Source organism: Alligator mississippiensis, chromosome 8 (assembly GCF_030867095.1).
Source record: "Alligator mississippiensis isolate rAllMis1 chromosome 8, rAllMis1, whole genome shotgun sequence".
Lineage (NCBI taxonomy): Eukaryota > Metazoa > Chordata > Crocodylia > Alligatoridae > Alligator > Alligator mississippiensis.
The window spans coordinates 59,143,739-59,160,644 of NC_081831.1; the positions used below are offsets into that span (position 1 = coordinate 59,143,739).

Sequence of the window (16,906 nt, forward strand, 5' to 3'; positions counted from 1 at the left end):
GCTGTTTCTGCTGCACACAACTCGGGGAGCCTGCAGCCTGGCTTCGAGGTGTGGGATTCCTCTTTGAATTCTCTGGGGTTATGGTTAAGGGTTGTTGGTTGTGGCGTGTTAGTCTAAGTACATGAGCAGTCTGTGGCTAGGAACAGACATTACACACAAACTGGTATAAGTAATCAGAAACCAGTTCAAATCTGTAACACAACAGAAGGTCAGTGCACATAAACTGCCTTCAAAATGGCTGAAACCTGATAAAAATAAAACTTGGATGGATGGAGAATCAGACTGAACTGATTTAAGCTACTGAATGAGTTTATTGAAATTCTGTCCCAAATCCCCTCGAGATTCAAGTTAACTCACAGTCCCCCAGTATCCCAGGATCCTTTGCATCTCTCCTGCAACCCCTCCCCCCCCCTTGCAGGGAGGGCAGGCTAGCCATGGCCCAAGCTGTCTGCTCCTACTGAGCAGGGAAGCATGCTCTCCACCCCTGCCCCAATGTTGCTGCATTTCTAGAATGAGTGAATGTCCGTTCAGGCGCTTAGATGGGTTCAATCTGCAGCTTTGACCAACCTGCAGAGATTGAATCGATTCAGCCTCAGGCTTTTTGACTGCCTATACTTAGCTACAAGGGTCTTCGGGTAAACGTGAAACCTTTTATTAGACCAATTAATTGTTGGAAACCTGGTTCTGGGTTTATGGGGGTCTGTGGCGCTGCCCCTGCGCAACTCTCAACCCGGACCAGCGCCGGCACCTGATGCGGCCCTGCCCTCATGACCGCGATGCCAAGGCGGGAGGCCCCGCCCCCTTGTTTGTGACGTCCCGCCCCTATACACCCCGCACTGCACCGGTCCCCACCCCCAACCGCCAGCGAAGGCCGTTGCAACCACCCCCAGCGCCCGCAAGCCTCGCGCAGGCGCAGACGCATCACAACGCCAGGCCCGGCCGGGGCGGGGCGGAGCGGAGCAGCGAGGAGAGGGGCGGGGCCACACTAGCCCCTCCCCGCGCCCCGCCCCCTTCCGCAGCCTCCTCCGCGGCTCAGCTGGTGCGGACAGATCTCACGGCGCCATGGTGAAGATCGCTTTCCACTCGCCGTTCGCCCGCAAGGACGAGCCCAAGAAGGAGGCTGCCGAGGCGCTGGTGGCCGACAAGGTGCGCGCCGGGCCGGGGCTGCGGTCCCTGCGAAGCAACGCGAGTCTGGGCCGTCGCCATCTTCTCCCGGCGGCTGCGGGGAGGGGGCCGAGCCCGGCGCCGCCATCCCTCCCTCCTCCCTCCCTCACGGGCTAAAATGGCGGCGGGCCCTGCCGGGTGCGGGCGGCCGCCTCCTCCTTCCAGTCCCAGGGCCACCGCCGGGGGAGGGGCAGCTCGGCCCCGGGCCTCACGGGTCCTAGCGGCGGAGCCTGGCCGGGCCTGGCGAGGACCGGGCTCCATTTGTGAGGCCGTGCGTGGCCGGGCCGAGCGCACTCGGCTGTCTCTGGCCGCGGCTGCTGGCCCCGCTTTTGTTTTTTAGACGTAACTGCATCTTTAACAGAGTGATTCGCAGGGCTGCAGGCTTCCCAGCATTGTTCGCACTTGGCAAAGTAAACTTCGGTGCCTTGTGCCTTGCCCCTGCCTTGTTTCATTTTGCTTTAAATGAAACCAGTGCTTGTGATCACGACTGCTGCTTTTGAGGGTTGCAGAATGCGCTGTCAAACCGAGCTGCAGCTGTCTGTGCGTGTTTGTGTGTGTGCATTGATGCGTCCTTGCTACTGTGCATTAAGTTTAGTACTTCTAATACGAAGTACTACCTAAACGCAACGTAGCCATTGCTATATGCAGTAGCAAGGGTGCACTGTCTTTTTGTGCAGTAGACTTAATGCCATTGCACACTAGCACAGTTTTTGCCATGATGCCCTAATGTGCAGTAGAACTAGTCTACTGAGCATAAAGCGTCTGTAGGATGTAGGTGCCCCTCTGTCAACTAAACTCTTTCCTCAGCATTGCATTGGAATAAAGCACTTGTTTTGGGGGGGGGGGGGTGTTATTATTAAAGGTAGTTGCATGCTTCACTCTTACACAAATTTATCCCCCCACCTCAAGACTACAGTTCATCTAGTACTGTCAATATCCACTTTCCCCTTTTCCTTTCGTGTTTGCTATCTGGCTTGCAGAATGCAAAGGACTCTGCTGGCAGGAAGGTTTGCTGAAATGGCACGTTTTAAAATAAACACAAACAAGAATTTTATATGGGACACTAGTGCTTGTGAAATACACAGGGTGTCCTTGTAAGAAGAGGCAAATGGTGTCTCTCGACCTGCCTGCACAAACCAATGCACCTGTGGTCTGGTGTGTGGGTTCCTTCCCCACCCCACCCCACCCCCCGCCTGCCCTTACAAATTGAAATGGTACCCTGGCTACTTAAGGGAATTTAACAATAAGTAAAGCCACAGTATCCCCTGGTACACCAGTGTTTGATTCTGCTGTAACCTGACAGTCAGGATGGAGCTCCAGGTATGACTTCTGGTCTAGTGACATTGCACAGATTGTGTGTGGGGGGGAGAAAGGGTGCCTCCCAACCTCTTTTTTCCTGGCATACTTAAATGATTAGCTCTTTGGGGCAGAAATTGTCTTTAGTTTATATATGCATTGGCTAGCGCAACATGGCAATTTCATTAGGGTTTTAGAGCCTACTCTAATTAGTTTAAAACAAGGCTATAGTGTACCTGTAGTCGACCATAAATACTTACAGACTTGGAAAGCAATCCTAGTTAAAACAATTGCGAAAAGCTGTTGCACAAATCTAGTGCACTCTGTGTGGAAAAACTGCAGAAAAAGTCTATGAGAAAGCAAAATGGCCTTAAAGAATCTTAATTTTAAGAGGTGCTATCTTATCAAAAGGCCCAAGTCCACATGGACTGAATGGCCCTGTACACCAATGTGTTTAAGGCCCTCCAGGTTCTGTAGCTAGGAGCACAGAAAGGAGTGGTGCTGCCAGCACCAAGACTGGCTGCCTTGGATTCCCCAGCCTGAATTAGGAGAACCCATTCATAGCTGGGTTACCTGGAGGCCACCCTAGCAGGAGGTAGAAAAGGGCTCATACTTCTGCAGAGGAGTAATATGACTCCTTACTTCTGCCACCATGACTTTTATATTTTAGTCCAAATGTTAGTCAGATGAAAGTTTTGCACAAGCTGGACCTGGATTTGAAATTGGCATTTCTGGAATTACTATCTTGCTGAATACTAGTGTAACAACTAGCCAGTATCAGACATTACTGTGGGGGGTTGTGTATTAAACCAGTTTATTGGGAATTATGGGGGTTTTTCCTGTATATATTCTTTCATGTTGCTGTACTCAGCAAAACATACACGCACACACATTCATATATACTTTGCATAACAGAGGTCCTAAAATAACTTGCAATCTATAAGAAAAATATTTATCTTTCTTACTGTGACTTGCTATATGAATTGCAGCCCTTTGTGTGTTTGGTTTGTTTACTCTCATTCAGTGTAAGGTGTCACATGTGTGTCTGGGGCACAGGTATCACTCGCCTGGCATCCCTGGGTTGGATCCAGACTGTGTGGCAAGCAGCATAAGGGACCTGTGCGGGTTAATGCAGCTATAGTTCGCTGATGTTTACCCAACCCTGGATTTTCAGTGGTGGGTTGTACCTTTGAATACCTGGCTCCTGTAAACGCTCCATGGGCCAGATCTGGTCTACAGGCTGTATATTTGACATGCCTAGTCCAAGGGATGCTGTCAGCTTTAGGTCACCTTTTAACTGAAGTATTGGCTTTTACTTGGTTGGGAAAGTGGAAGGGTGCAGAAGTACTTAGTGTATACTTGTTTCACTTCCCATGTTTGTGGGGTTCTTATGCAATTTGTTAGAAGTATAGAAAGAATTGGAAAACATGATTTGACTGTAAACCTTGAAAACTGGTGGTAAGAATCAGGGAATTGGTGATTGATTTGACATTTGGTGGCTTCACGTCTATTCAAGCTCGTTTCCTTTTAGGGATAAAGCAGGTCACCATAGTAAGCAAACAAACAAACAAACCCTTTGAAACCAGCTTAAAAATCTAAACAAATGGAATTCAAGCCTATTTCTGATGCTTAAAAAAACAGATTCTTGTAACGTGTTGGTCCTGTTGATTAAGAAGTATGTTACATATCTTGAAAGTAAGAGGGAGTTTTACCTATTTTTGTAAGAGTTGGAAGTGGCCAGCTTTAAGTCTGTTGGACATCTTCCTGTCTGGATATTAGTGTGGGTATAAATTATTGCCATAATGGACAAAGCCTATATTTAATTCATAAAGTGAACAGTTTAAGACAGGGTAAGCAACACACAGTCCGGGGCTGTATCTGGCCTTGCCAAGTGATTTCATCTTGCTTCTGTAGTAGGGATGGCGGCAGTAATGTGGTGGCAACTGGGTCACAAGCACAGCAGCCGCAGAGGGATCCAGCAGGGGCCTACCTCAGACTGAGTTGCATCACTTTGGCCTGCAGCTTTTAAAATCTTGAAGACCCTGGTTTAGGACTTCAAAGGATATCTTTTCCTAAATCCCCCTGCCCCCCAGTCTGTAAGGAGAACCAGAATTCCAATAGATTTTTGGATTAGCTCCTGTTAGCTATAATATTTTATAATAAAGTTGTTTTCATTGCACTGATTTGACTGATCCTAATCTCTCATACCAATGGAATGTTTCTCAGATGCCTGACACCTACATTTTTATTCCCATCAGTTATGCAGTGATACTCCTTGTTGATTTCAAGTCAAGCTTGAGCACCTTGAGTCTTAGAAGAAGAAAAAATATTATTAAATTCAAGCCAATGAAATTTTGTTGATTCTTATTCTCCTTTCCTTTTTTAAAGGATCCAGAAATTGCCACACATGGAAATGAAAACTCATCTGGAAGATGCCTGTTGACACTTTTGGGTCTTGCATTCATCTTGGCAGGAGTTGTGGTTGGTGGAGCCTGCATCTACAAGTACTTCATGCCTAGGGTAATAGAAGTGTTCTGTTCATTTTCACATGTGCTACTTTTGATAGACATAAGCAAAATATTCACCAATAATAAATGTAAGACTTAAAGGATTTCCAGTGTGATAATTGACTTTAAAATCCCATCTAAGGACTGAAATAAGATACTGTCCTGCATGTGCAGAGGGAGAAAAAATTATCGGGGGGGGGCTTAGCATGTGCAGCCCCACCCCATAGATAGGTCTGAGGGAAGGGGCGGGTTGAGGAGAAAGGCTATGCAGAGTGGGGCAGGCAGATTGAGGCCCTAGCAGGGGCTGGAGTGAGTGGGGCCCCAGCTGGGCTGGGTGGTGGAACAAGGCCCCCCACAAACTGTGTGTGGGGTGGAGGTAGGTGCGGCTGTGCTTTGAGCCCTGCTGCCCCGAGAGCCACGGAACGCCACGTGCATCCTACTGCCAGGCAGGCAGGGGGTGTGGTGCCACCCAGCAGCAGCAGGCACGTAGCCATGCTGCTCTTGGGGCAGCTGCAGCAGGGAGCAAAGCACAGCGGCAGCCGCCTCCACCCCACACACAGATTGGGGGGGGGCACATGCCCCCCCCCCCCCCCCGCCCCCCCCCCCCCCCGGCCTCTGCTTGTTGCACCGCCCAGCTGGGGTGCCACTCCTGCTCCTGCCTGTGCATTCTCCAGCTGGGGCCCCAGCTCCTCCTCCTACCTGTGCCCTTCTCCCTTCCTCACTGCGGGGGCCTTGGATCTGCCCCCTCCCTCCCCCCAGCAGTGAGGGAGGGAATGGGGCTGGGGATCAAGACACCCCCCCCCCCCCCCCACACACACACACACACACACACACACAGAGTGCAGGAGGAAGTGGGGCAGGGGTGAATCATCCACCCCTGCCCCACTCCCTCCTGCACTGTGGAGGTCTCGATCTATCCCCCATCAAGCCCAGCCACAAAGAAAGTAGATTGAAACTTACCTGCTGTGCTGGGCCGGGACTGCGATCCTGGCTGAGTGTGTATCTGAACGTGTGCCACCCGCCCTCACTTTGCTACAGCAACCTGCGGCCTGGGTGCCCTGTGGCTATGCTTGCTGCCCTGCGTTTGGAGGGGCAGGGGAGGGGGCTGAGCCCCTGTAGCCCCCCCTTCCGCCTTTTGTGCCATCCTGTGACACTTAAACCATTAGTAGTAGAAAGAAAGGGCTGCCCTAAACTTAGGATTTTGTGTTTAAAAATAGTATGCAATGACGAAATAATTAAGCTAGTATGCTCTTCTCTTTTATAGCATAAGGTGTTCCGTGGAGAAATGTGCTATGTCGAAAATGAAAATCAGGATCGTGCTGTTGAACCATACTTCCTGCCCATTGCAGAAGAAGCTGATATTAGGGAAGATGACAACATTGCAATCATTGATGTTCCAGTTCCAAAGTTTTCAGATAGTGACCCAGCAGCTATTGTTCATGACTTTGACAGGGTGAGTAAAGAAGGAACATTTTAAAGCTGTTAAGAAAGGACTGGCTTTACTGTTGACTTTCCTAGATGATTGTTTCTTAAATGGCATTGCCATGACTTTATTCTTGAGACTAATAAACTTGGCACCCAAAATTATGCAATTCTTATTTCCTGCAATTAAACGTTTTTGAAAATTTAGCTTTTGGCTCTGAAGAACTGAATAGTTTCCTTTATCCAAACAAACTTAGCTGTACTACTAACATAGGTGTAAACTCTGTAGCTTGACATCTAGTTCTGTTACACTTAAAGAAAATCGCTTTGATTTTACTTCTCAAGGAGCAAAACAGATGAGCTAATATGGAGCTCTCTGCCACTGTAGCCAGGCAGTTTTCAACACCTAAGCTAACTTGGGTATTTCTGCACTACATTGCTGTGGGCAGTGCAGACATACCTGTGATTTCAGAGCCACTTCCTGTCTAATTCTTGAATCCTGTACCTAACCAGTCTTTTTTCCAGAACTTGAGTAGCTGTAAGTGAAACTACGAATACTGATCAGAACTGGATGACCAGCACCACAAGAATGAGCTCAATAAGGTCTATCCTAAGTACTCTTGAAAATTTAGCCATGCAGATTTTTGCATGAGAATGGGAGAAACAAAGCCCTCATTGAGAGGAAGTAAACCTGATTTTGTGTTATCTTGGGGAAACTCTTCCAAAGTGTTACAGAAGCAAAAATGATTTTAAAATTGCTTTAAAAAAATTATACGAAGGGGTTTTTGGTTTTTTGTTTGCTTTGTTTTTTAATCCTTGGCTGATCGGTATTTCTAAAGATAAATTTTAATTTTTGGAATGCAGTTAGGGAAACCCATACAAGTGCACAAGTTTTTTATTCATGTGTTTGCAACACACGCACACACTTTTTATATAAACTATAGCTTTCTTTCATTCACTCTCTTGGTGCTCTTCATATGATATACTCTTTCTCCTCTGCCTGTATATGCTATACTTGTACTGCAGCTAATCTCTTCAGTGTCTAGATTTTTGCCTTTGTGAGATTGAATTCACTTTAGCAGTGGGAGTCTGAAAATTTTCTTTGACAGTCCTTAAATCACCTAGGTTTTTGAAAGCAACTGTTTTTTTTCCAGAGTACTGAAACCAGTTCATGTCATCTGACTGGTAGAAGAAATAATGATATAATCCAAAGACGTTCATATGAACCATCCCTTGGTTTCTTGTTGCAAGTGCTCTTAGTGTTTGGGAGCAACTTTCAGTTTTTCAGCAAAAGTGAATTGTAGAAGTGACTTCATATAAATGTGGGGCAGTTGGAAGCTCGCATCAGAGACGTATTTGTTTTTGATTTGGGACAGTATTTTTATCATCACATGATAAAACCTGTCTCTGCTTAGTATGACTGAATATGTTAACTTTTAAAACGGCATAATTCTGCTTAACTATTCAGTGTCTTTCTTTCTAATTTAACTGCACGATGTTAGTGAGTACTGGCTGCTCACATCCTGTTGACAAAGAGGAAGATGATCAGAACAGTGGAGCTGTTCTGTGACTTGCTAGAGCTAATAGTTTAGTAGGCAAACAAAAAAATTTAATCTTAATCTCTTACCCCTCCCACCCCTCCTTGCCTTCCAATCACTGGTATTTAAACCAGTGGTTAGTGCAGTTCTTGGTTTCATTTTGAAGGGTTTTTCCCTGTTTTTGTGGCACCAGTTTTATTCTTATACAGTATTGAAAGTGATACTGATACATAAAATTGAGATTAATGACATCACTTTTGCATGTTGCTGCTTTTTTGATATCTGGTTTCCCTGGCTCTTAAGGCTAGATGTCACAGAACTGTACCATTAGTTAAAGGGATTGGGCACTTTGTATGGGAATCTTTGTCAGGAGTTTTATAAAGCACCATGGAAAAAGTATAATTTATAGAAATAGACTAGTGTTTGTATTGAAACTGCACTGACCCTGAAGGATTCTGCTCTTCGCAGCACTGTAACTTGTGATCAAATCACTTGTACTCTGTTAGACTGTTTCTAACTGGGCACGTTTTAATTAGATTGCTGTAATTACAAAAAAAATCTCGACAATACCAAGACTTTCTCTGTTATTAATTGTATTCTATGTGATATGAACTACTGAAGAACAAAAACATTTATGGTCTGGTAGTCAGTTTTTCAGTTCCTGTTAGTAAGTAAGCTTTTTATATGAGCCATAGCTTATCTGCTGTAAGCTTACTTTAACTGTTAATGTTAATTCTAAAAATAGCCTTCTTCTTATGTTTCTTATTCTGATCTTGGGTTCCTAGACTTCCTAACGAGTCTTGTTTTTAGAGTCTAACAGTTGATTATAATGGTCACAAACTGAGATAGCCCTTGCTTTGTCAAAAACAGCTGTTTAACTTCTTTCCATAATAGCTTCTGACTGCTTATCTTGACTTGCAACTGGGTAACTGCTATGTGATCCCTCTGAACACATCCATTGTTATGCCACCAAGGAATCTGATGGACCTGTTTGCAAAACTGGCGGTATGTACAACTGTGTTTGATATGGTTAATGTGATTTCTAATTTGCAGTGAAGTTCAGGAGCAGTGTCTAGCATTTTTGCTATATTAAACCCTTTCATTCCCCAAAAGTGTAGTCCTTTCTTCTTGCTGAATTGTGGTAAATCATAGAATATGTTGCACCTGTTGAATAGAGAGAGCTTCACTTTTTTCCCCCAAGTCTACTACTTTCATATGCGAAGTACCTGGCTTTTTATGAAATCTAAAATCTTGCAAATAACAGCTGATCTGGCCACTATGAAGAAATTAATATTGGGTGAAACAGAATAAAGTCTAAACCTAGTTGTCATTTACTGGAATGACCAGCTGTGTTGGTTCAGTGAAAACTTGGGAAAAGAACTGTGTGATGTTATATTCCCAAGTTACTGACTTCTGATTACCTGGAGTGTATATCTGAGCACGCATTGTGATGCAAATGTGAAAACAACTTGTTGGCCAAAAAAGGCACTTTCAGCTGTGCTTTTAAGGTTAAAGAAAAAATGTCTTCCGCTTCCAATTCAAAATTCTAAAGGTAGGTGCTAATGTTTTATGCATACAGCCCTCCAATATAGGTATCTCTATATATAGAGCTACATAATAGATGTGTATATGTATGAATAATATGTATTTATACTGTATAGTTAAGATGAGATATAGAACTAACATTTGGGCTTCTATGCTTAGGACTATGTTTTTCAATTTGTCCCCTGCTAGTCTTGTTTAAAGGGGTCTAGTTACTAATTACAACTTTGGTATTGTATTGCAGTAGTAAACTGAATGTGACCCTTCGTGGTACATAGGTAATGTTAAGAATGAATCCCATGTTCTGGCCATATTAACAGTAAAACAGAACAATTTAAAATCCAGTTGTCAAATATTGATTTACCAAGTGATCATTGAGAAGTTCGCTGTGGTTTCATAAAATATTAATTAAAAAAATTTGGCTGAACTCTAATCATAGATTCATAGATGTTAGGGTCGGAAGGGACCTCAATAGATCATCAAGTCCGACCCCCTGCATAAGCAGGAAAGAGTGCTGGGTCTAAATGACCCCAGCTAGATACTCGTCTAACCTCCCCTTGAAGACCCCCAGGGTAGGGGAGAGCACCACCTCCCTTGGGAGCCCGTTCCAGACCTTGGCCACTTGAACTGTGAAGAAGTTCTTCCTAATGTCCAGTCTAAATCTGCTCTCTGCTAGCTTGTGGCCATTGTTTCTTATAACCCCTGGGGGCGCCTTGGTGAATAAATACCAATTCCCTTCTGTGCCCCCGTGATGAACTTAAAGGCAACCACAAGGTCGCCTCTCAACCTTCTCTTGCGGAGGCTGAAAAGGTCCAGTTTCTCTAGTCTCTCCTCGTAGGGCTTGGTCTGCAGGCCCTTGACCATACGAGTTGCCCTTCGCTGTACCCTCTCCAGGTTATCCGCATCCTTCTTGAAGTGTGGCGCCCAGAATTGCACGCAGCACTCCAACTGCGGTCTGACCAACGCCCTATAGAGGGGAAGTATCACCTCCCTGGACCTATTTGTCATGCATCTGCTGATGCACGATAAAATGCCATTGGCTTTTCTGATGGCTTCGTCACACTGCCGGCTCGTAAGATTCAAGTTCAGTTAAGTTACCTAAGAAGGTTCTGGTAACAATTTAAACAGCTTTCTTGTGTTTTCTCTTTCTCTCCTTTTTTAGACTGGTTCGTACTTGCCTCAGACTTACCTGGTTCGTGAAGAAATGGTGGTAACAGAGGAGATAGATAATGTATCTGACTTGGGCATCTTCATTTACCAACTTTGTGTAGGAAAAGAGACCTACAAACTGCAGCGCAGGGATCAGATAATGGGTGAGTGGTTTCTCCAGTGAAGGAAACCTACTTTAGCAGGAGGGTTACATTTAAGAAAGATGAAAATGTAGGTGGGTGCCAAAGTAGCCTGTTTAGAACAATAATCCCCCCCCCCCACACACACACACTTTTTTTTTTTTTTTTTAATGTTTTGACTTTTGGCATTCTCTTCAAAGGCTGTTAAGTTCAAATTTTTTTCTTCACCAAGTTAGTGTACATCTGCTACAGGATATAGATTTCTCATTTATATCCCCAAAAACTCAACTGGTACTTGGTTCACTTCAGTTGTTCTATCTCAGGACCAATAAATGGATTCTGGGAACTATCAGTCTTAAATTAATACATGTAGTGAGAGCATTAAGAATGCAACTTGGATTATTAGGCTTCAGGTAAGGAGTGAAGTTCTTTGGACTCTGGGAAAACGTCGGAGTCTTTTTTGGCATCTGACACAAGTAATAAACAGTTGGGAGGAAATTGTAACCAGAAAAAAAACAAACACCCTGTTTCTATTGCATTCAGGTTTTTACTATCTCATCCTAAATATTCTGGTGCAAGATTTAATAATAGCCATTACTTGAGTGAGCCAAGAGCACCAGTCCTTTTTCAAAACAGTTTTTTTTCTTTCTTTGTTTTGTGTTTTAAGCTAACACATGTCTGTCAAGTCCTAAGGAAGTTTGTAACTTCTTTGGCATTGCAGATCTTTGCAGTGTTTGATGTCTTTTTCATACTAGAATTTTACTGTGCAGCTAAGTTGCTCCCACTTTTTAGGAAATTAAGTCTCTACTCTTAATACAAATGGCATGGAGACTTCTTGTCTGGGTGTAAGGGTCTGTAGTAACATCTTGTCTACCAAAACCTGGAGGAAGTAGATAAGATGGAGTTGCCATTCTTCTTCCTCTTTCTGTTTGATGTGTACTGGAATATTTGCTTGTCCCTTTCATGTAAATGCCATCAGCCTATCGAAGTTTTGACAAATCTGGGTTTTTCTTTGCCGTTTTGTTTAAAGCACTGGGAAAGCAGAAACAGGTACTCAATTTAGTCCTGAAGTTCACAAGTGTAGGACTAATGGGGGGGGGGGGGGGGGGGGGGGGGGGGACAGCTAAAAAGCTGTTGTTAAAGGTCTTGTTAAAATGACAGACATGCTTTTCAGTTCAGAGAGTAGTTTATAGCAGCTAAATTAACCAGTACTGTGCTAAAGATTGCAGTCCAAATGAACAGTGAGTGCAGGAGAGACTAACTGTCCAGTAACGTGTTATGTTAGTAATACGCATTAGCACCAGTGGAGGCGCATAGGGGGTGCATGGAGGTGCACGTGCATCCCCTGAGAGCCCTGGTGCACCTCCTGACAGGCAGCACTCCCCGCTTAGGCAACGGGAAGGGGGGGTAGGTGGGAGCACTGGAGCCCCCCCCCGCAAGCACTGGGTGGGGAGTGGGGGCGCCAGGTGAAGCGCCCCTGGCACTTCTGGGAGCGCTGTGACCACTTCTAGGAGCTCTGCTCGCGCTTCCCAGTCAGCGTGATCAGGACTCCCTGGTTCCCCTGGTCACTGACTGGCGGCTGGGAGGGGGTGGGGAGGGGCACATGCCCCCTTACCACCCCCCCCTCCCAATTCAGGTGGCACCAGTCACTCATGATTAATACTGACAGAAGTTACAAGTCCCTTCCCCAAGAGTTATTTGTATATGGAAGTCTGTTTTTTCACAAAATGGGTAGTGCCACGTCATAGTGATGCAGTGAGTATTGCGCTACTAAAGTTTGTTTACACCTCCCTTTTTTAATTTTATTTCTTTTGAGTTTTAGAATGCTGCAGACAGAAATGCCTAGAACTAAAACTCAGCATTAAAGTTCTTGTTTAACAAAACATTTTTTCTTAAGTATGTAGCATCTTTCTATATCCTCTGCACAATCATGGACTCTGAAACTGTTTAAACTCAAAGACGTAAATGCAGGGCTGGGTATGAAGGGTTGAAATTTAGGCTCTCTGAGAGCATTTTGACTTGAATTCATGTCCTAGATTTGTCTGCTGCAGACCCAATTTTGTTGCCTCTTAAAGTACTCCTGCAAGACAGTTCACCTGGGATAGAGGAGGATTGCGGGCATTGTTCTAGTAAATCTTAAATTAATCGGAATAAGATACAGTGCAAAAGTTCCCAATGGCTTTATAAGCTGCTGTTCTGCGGGGGGGTGGGGAACTAAACTATTTAAATATGCAGTTTTATAAGCTAAAACTTCAAGTAAAAATCGGTCCTTTCATCTGTTTGTCACTTGTATTTGCAGTGTTGGGGATCTCCAGGCACCTAGCATATTTTGAAATGTTGTTTCCTTATGGAAGAAATCATGCCCTTTGTTTTTACGTTACATAAGTTATTGGTAATAGTAAGGTGCTGAGTCATTCTCTGTCAGATTTATCATTCTGAGAGCCCTTTAGTGCAAAACATTTGATCATAAATTACCACGTTTCTCCTGTGCCATATAGTTTAGTGCCTTCTTCCCCTCTCCCCTTCCCCACTACTTCCTGCTTAGCTGAAGGAAGAGGGGGAGGAGGAGCTGGGCTTGCAAGCTAGCTCTCTGCCCAGCCCCTTTCACTTAGCCAAACAGTGGGTGGGAGTGGCCACAAGAAAGCCTCCCAAATCTCTCCAGTCCCTTCAGCGTCCTCTCCCTTCCCCCTCACCCCTGCTGCTCAGCTGAGCAGTGGAGGCCATGATTAAAAGCCAAAGTGGCCAGGAGCTTGGCTTATGGAGAGTTTCCCCAAGCCTGGCTCCCAGCCCACTGGCTTCCCCTTGCCACCCAGCTGATCCAAGGCAGAGCAGGGTGAGGCAGGCTGCTGTCATGCAGAGCCTTGCCACCACAGTGAAATGCTCCTGCCTCACCCTGCACTGTTCTGGGTTAGCCCAGAGCAGCACAGGACAAGATAAGCTGCTGTGCCCATATGGCATAATGCCCAGGACCTTGCTATGGCAGTGGAGTGCTCCCCCAGTCTCCCTGGACTTCTCCCATCCAGCCTGAAGAAGTACAAAGAGCAGGGCTATTCTCCCTGCAAGAGAGGCCTGGAATGGTTCCCATCAAAGGAGAATGCCCCCTTCCTGCTAATCAGTCTATTGGCAGAATGAGGAGGAGTATTTTCCCAGAGCAAGAACCCTCCTGAGGCTGTCTGTGGCAGCTGCTGCTTGACAGCCTGCAGCTGTCCCTGGCAGAGGAGAGGACAGGTTGTCAATTTATGGGCTCCCTTAAGGGCAAGAGGTGGCAACCCTTTAGTGCTCCTGACTGAAGAGATCACCTAAGAAGTTCTCCAGCCATGGTGCTGGAACATGTGTACAGTCCAATTCCCAAGCTATTGTTTCATTGGAAGAAACATCTGAGAGAAACAAACATCTGTATTCAGCCTAAGTATTTTAGCACAGTCAAAGCTTATGAAGAACCAGGTTCTGTTACTTGCAGATTTTGTTCATTCCATTAGGACAGAAATAAGCCTCCTCTTTGTTTTGGTACCAGTGCATAAAATGGCTGAACACAAGAATAGCTCTCTGTACCCATTCAGAATATTCTGAACAGTAGAGTGGTGCAGATCTGAAAACATCTGTTGGGAAGTCTCAGGCTTAGATAGGTTTATGGCATAGCCTTGAGTAGTTTATTTTGGTGTTAGTTATTCAGATAGTAAACTGGTAAGAAGATACTGGAGAAAGATGGAGAAATTATTAAATATGAGAATAAACTGTAAATTTAAGGAACCTGTTCTAGTTGGTTACTAGAAAGTTAACACACCTCTAAGAGATAGGTATGGGGTTCTTTCAGTTAGTCATAAGGTTGCATACAAATGTATGGGCAAGTGACTATGGTGGAACTAATAGAGGGTGTTTATCTTGCCTTAGCTTGTCATGCCACTGCTGTCTCACAAGACAGGGGTTTTCAACCTTTTTAGTAAGCGTACCCCCGGCAGCCAGACACAGGGGAGGGTGTGTGTGACTGGATATGGAGTGGCAGCCACTGCATGCGAGCTCCCCCCTCCCCCCACATCTGGCCAGGTGGTGCCTGTGCGCTCCCCCCCAACCCCGCTTCATCCCTGCTCCTGGGCAACGGTGACATGGGGTGGTGGGGTAGCCACATGCCTTCCCAGCCCACCCACATGTACCCCCTAGGGCCTTCCCAAGTACCTCCATGGGTACGCGTGCCCCCGGTTGACAATCCCTGTCCTAAGAAAAAAGCAACTTGCCACCAGCAGTTACAATTTTATTTTATGTATTTATTCGTTTTTTACCTAGATTTTTGTCTTTTCTTCCACACAGGTTTCCAGAAGCGCTCTGTTGAGAACTGTCATGCAATCAGACATTTCGAAAATTCTTTTGTCGTTGAAACTAAGATCTGTCAACAGTGAATGGCACTGAATAGAAAGTGACTATTTCACATCTTCATTTGGAAGTCTGAGCTACAGAGCCTGACTTCTCAATTAAAATGTGCAGTGATAATCAAAAGCCTTATGCATTTTCTGTGTATTGCTTGTGTTTATAAAACAAATTCACAGTTTCAGCTTTCTTTGATCCTTGGTATAACAGCATATATTTAGTTTTTCATGTAAAAACAGAAATTTGAGTAAATTTAAAAGAATAAGATCATTTCATTCATTGGATGTGTCAGATTTTAGAATAATCTGGAATGGCAAAAAAAAAGAAAAGGCAACTAATTCCTTGGCCAGAACCAACTCTATCCACCTTTTGATTTTCACAGAATGATTAAATTTAATGTATTAATCTGTGGTTTGCACATTTTTGTGTAGTTCTTTAGAATAGCTTTGCACTCAGTCTTTTGGTAGAAAGCCTTTTAACTTTTACTGTTAAAGGTTTATTAACTTCCATGTGTGAAGCATGTAAAATTAACCTCAGTGATCATAAACCTCTAACTTGCTTTCTTCATTTTGTGCAATTACTGTATTGAACTTGTATGTATATTTGGAACCTTCCCAAACTTATGTTTCTAAATCTTTATCCTTTTTTTGTTTTGTTTTGCTTTTGTTTTTCTGTGGTATTTAGTTAGATTTAAGATGCAGTTACACTTCAATGTTTTGTCAGTATTTTGGTTCCGAGTTGCTTTATCTTGTAATTTCCTATTTCATGAAATCTCTTCTGGTATGGCCCATTTGTGAATGTGACTAGCTGTAAATTTCAACTACTTTGGCTTGTACACAAACTTTTTAGATCAGAACTTTTTATGAGCAAGTAGCATTACTACTGCAGTCAGTATTGTTTTCTTTGAGAACTGCAGTATGAAGAAGATAGAGAGTTGCTAGTGTGCTACATATTATAAACTTGAGTTTGTTTTAATAAGGGACTTTATATTGGCATAAATCCTGCAACCCTATAATAAATGTTTCTCTACATCTGTGGTGTTTTTGTCTCTAATTTGACACTGGGGGGGGGGGGGGGGTTGGGAGACTTAACAAACTATGCAGAAAGGGTCTAAGTGGGAGTCGCCTAACGTCTCTGGAAAAGCAGCAAGGAGGGTTACAGTCTTTGGGCCGTGGACTTCTGTCTGTCTTGGTCTGTCCCTCTTCCTAACCAGCCCATGTTTCAAGTACTACTAAAGAATGTTTAAGTTCATCTTGTAAGTGTAGGTTTTCTGGAAGCTTTCTAAAAGTTCCAGGTCCTTTTGGAGGGGATGGGGGAAGGAGTCTCCCAATCCTCGTGCAAATTGTTGCCTTTGGGACTGAATTGAACAATACTTAGGAGCCATAAACTATAGTTCACTAGGTAGGGAAACTTTGGAATATGGTCTGTACCTTACACTTCTGCGAGAGCTGAAACTAAAATACCTTCACAAGACTTCCTCCGGAAGTTGAGATCAGTGAAGAGATGTTGAGGCATATATGGCCTTATTTAAAAAACAAACAAACAACAAACCCTTTCAAACTTCCTTCAAACAAAGTGCATCTTGAAATGAGCTGTACCATCCATAAGTCTAGAGCTGGGGTTGGCAACATACACCCCATGTATCCAGAAGGCTTGGCCTCTGTCCAGCTCCTTCACTGCTGCTTACTCCTTGCTCCTTGCCTGCAGCATTAAGTGCAGCTTCCAGCAGGTGGGGAGCTGAACTGGGGCTGGGTAGCTTTCAGCTATACTTGCATGGCAACCAGGA

At 44.6% G+C, this 16,906-nt stretch overlaps 1 protein-coding gene across 1 annotated transcript; it reads left to right on the forward strand.

Moving 5' to 3' along the window:
- The first annotated feature begins 998 nt into the window (after positions 1 to 998).
- ITM2A (integral membrane protein 2A) lies at positions 999 to 16,151 on the forward strand. Its single transcript, XM_014607218.3, has 6 exons — positions 999 to 1,146; positions 4,849 to 4,980; positions 6,232 to 6,420; positions 8,822 to 8,932; positions 10,632 to 10,782; positions 15,064 to 16,151. Exons 1-6 carry the CDS (start codon positions 1,063 to 1,065, stop codon positions 15,150 to 15,152), a joined length of 756 nt encoding a protein of 251 aa, XP_014462704.1. The 5' UTR covers positions 999 to 1,062; the 3' UTR covers positions 15,153 to 16,151.
- Positions 16,152 to 16,906: the final 755 nt, after the last annotated feature.

Bases quoted from the DNA above. Each gene is read 5' to 3' on its own strand.
- ITM2A (XM_014607218.3), top strand. From the start codon at position 1,063: ATGGTGAAGATCGCTTTCCACTCGCCGTTCGCCCGCAAGGACGAGCCC. The intron at 1,147-4,848 runs GTGCGCGCCGGG...CCTTTTTTAAAG, and splicing joins AGGCGCTGGTGGCCGACAAG to GATCCAGAAATTGCCACACA. The intron at 4,981-6,231 runs GTAATAGAAGTG...TCTCTTTTATAG, and splicing joins ACAAGTACTTCATGCCTAGG to CATAAGGTGTTCCGTGGAGA.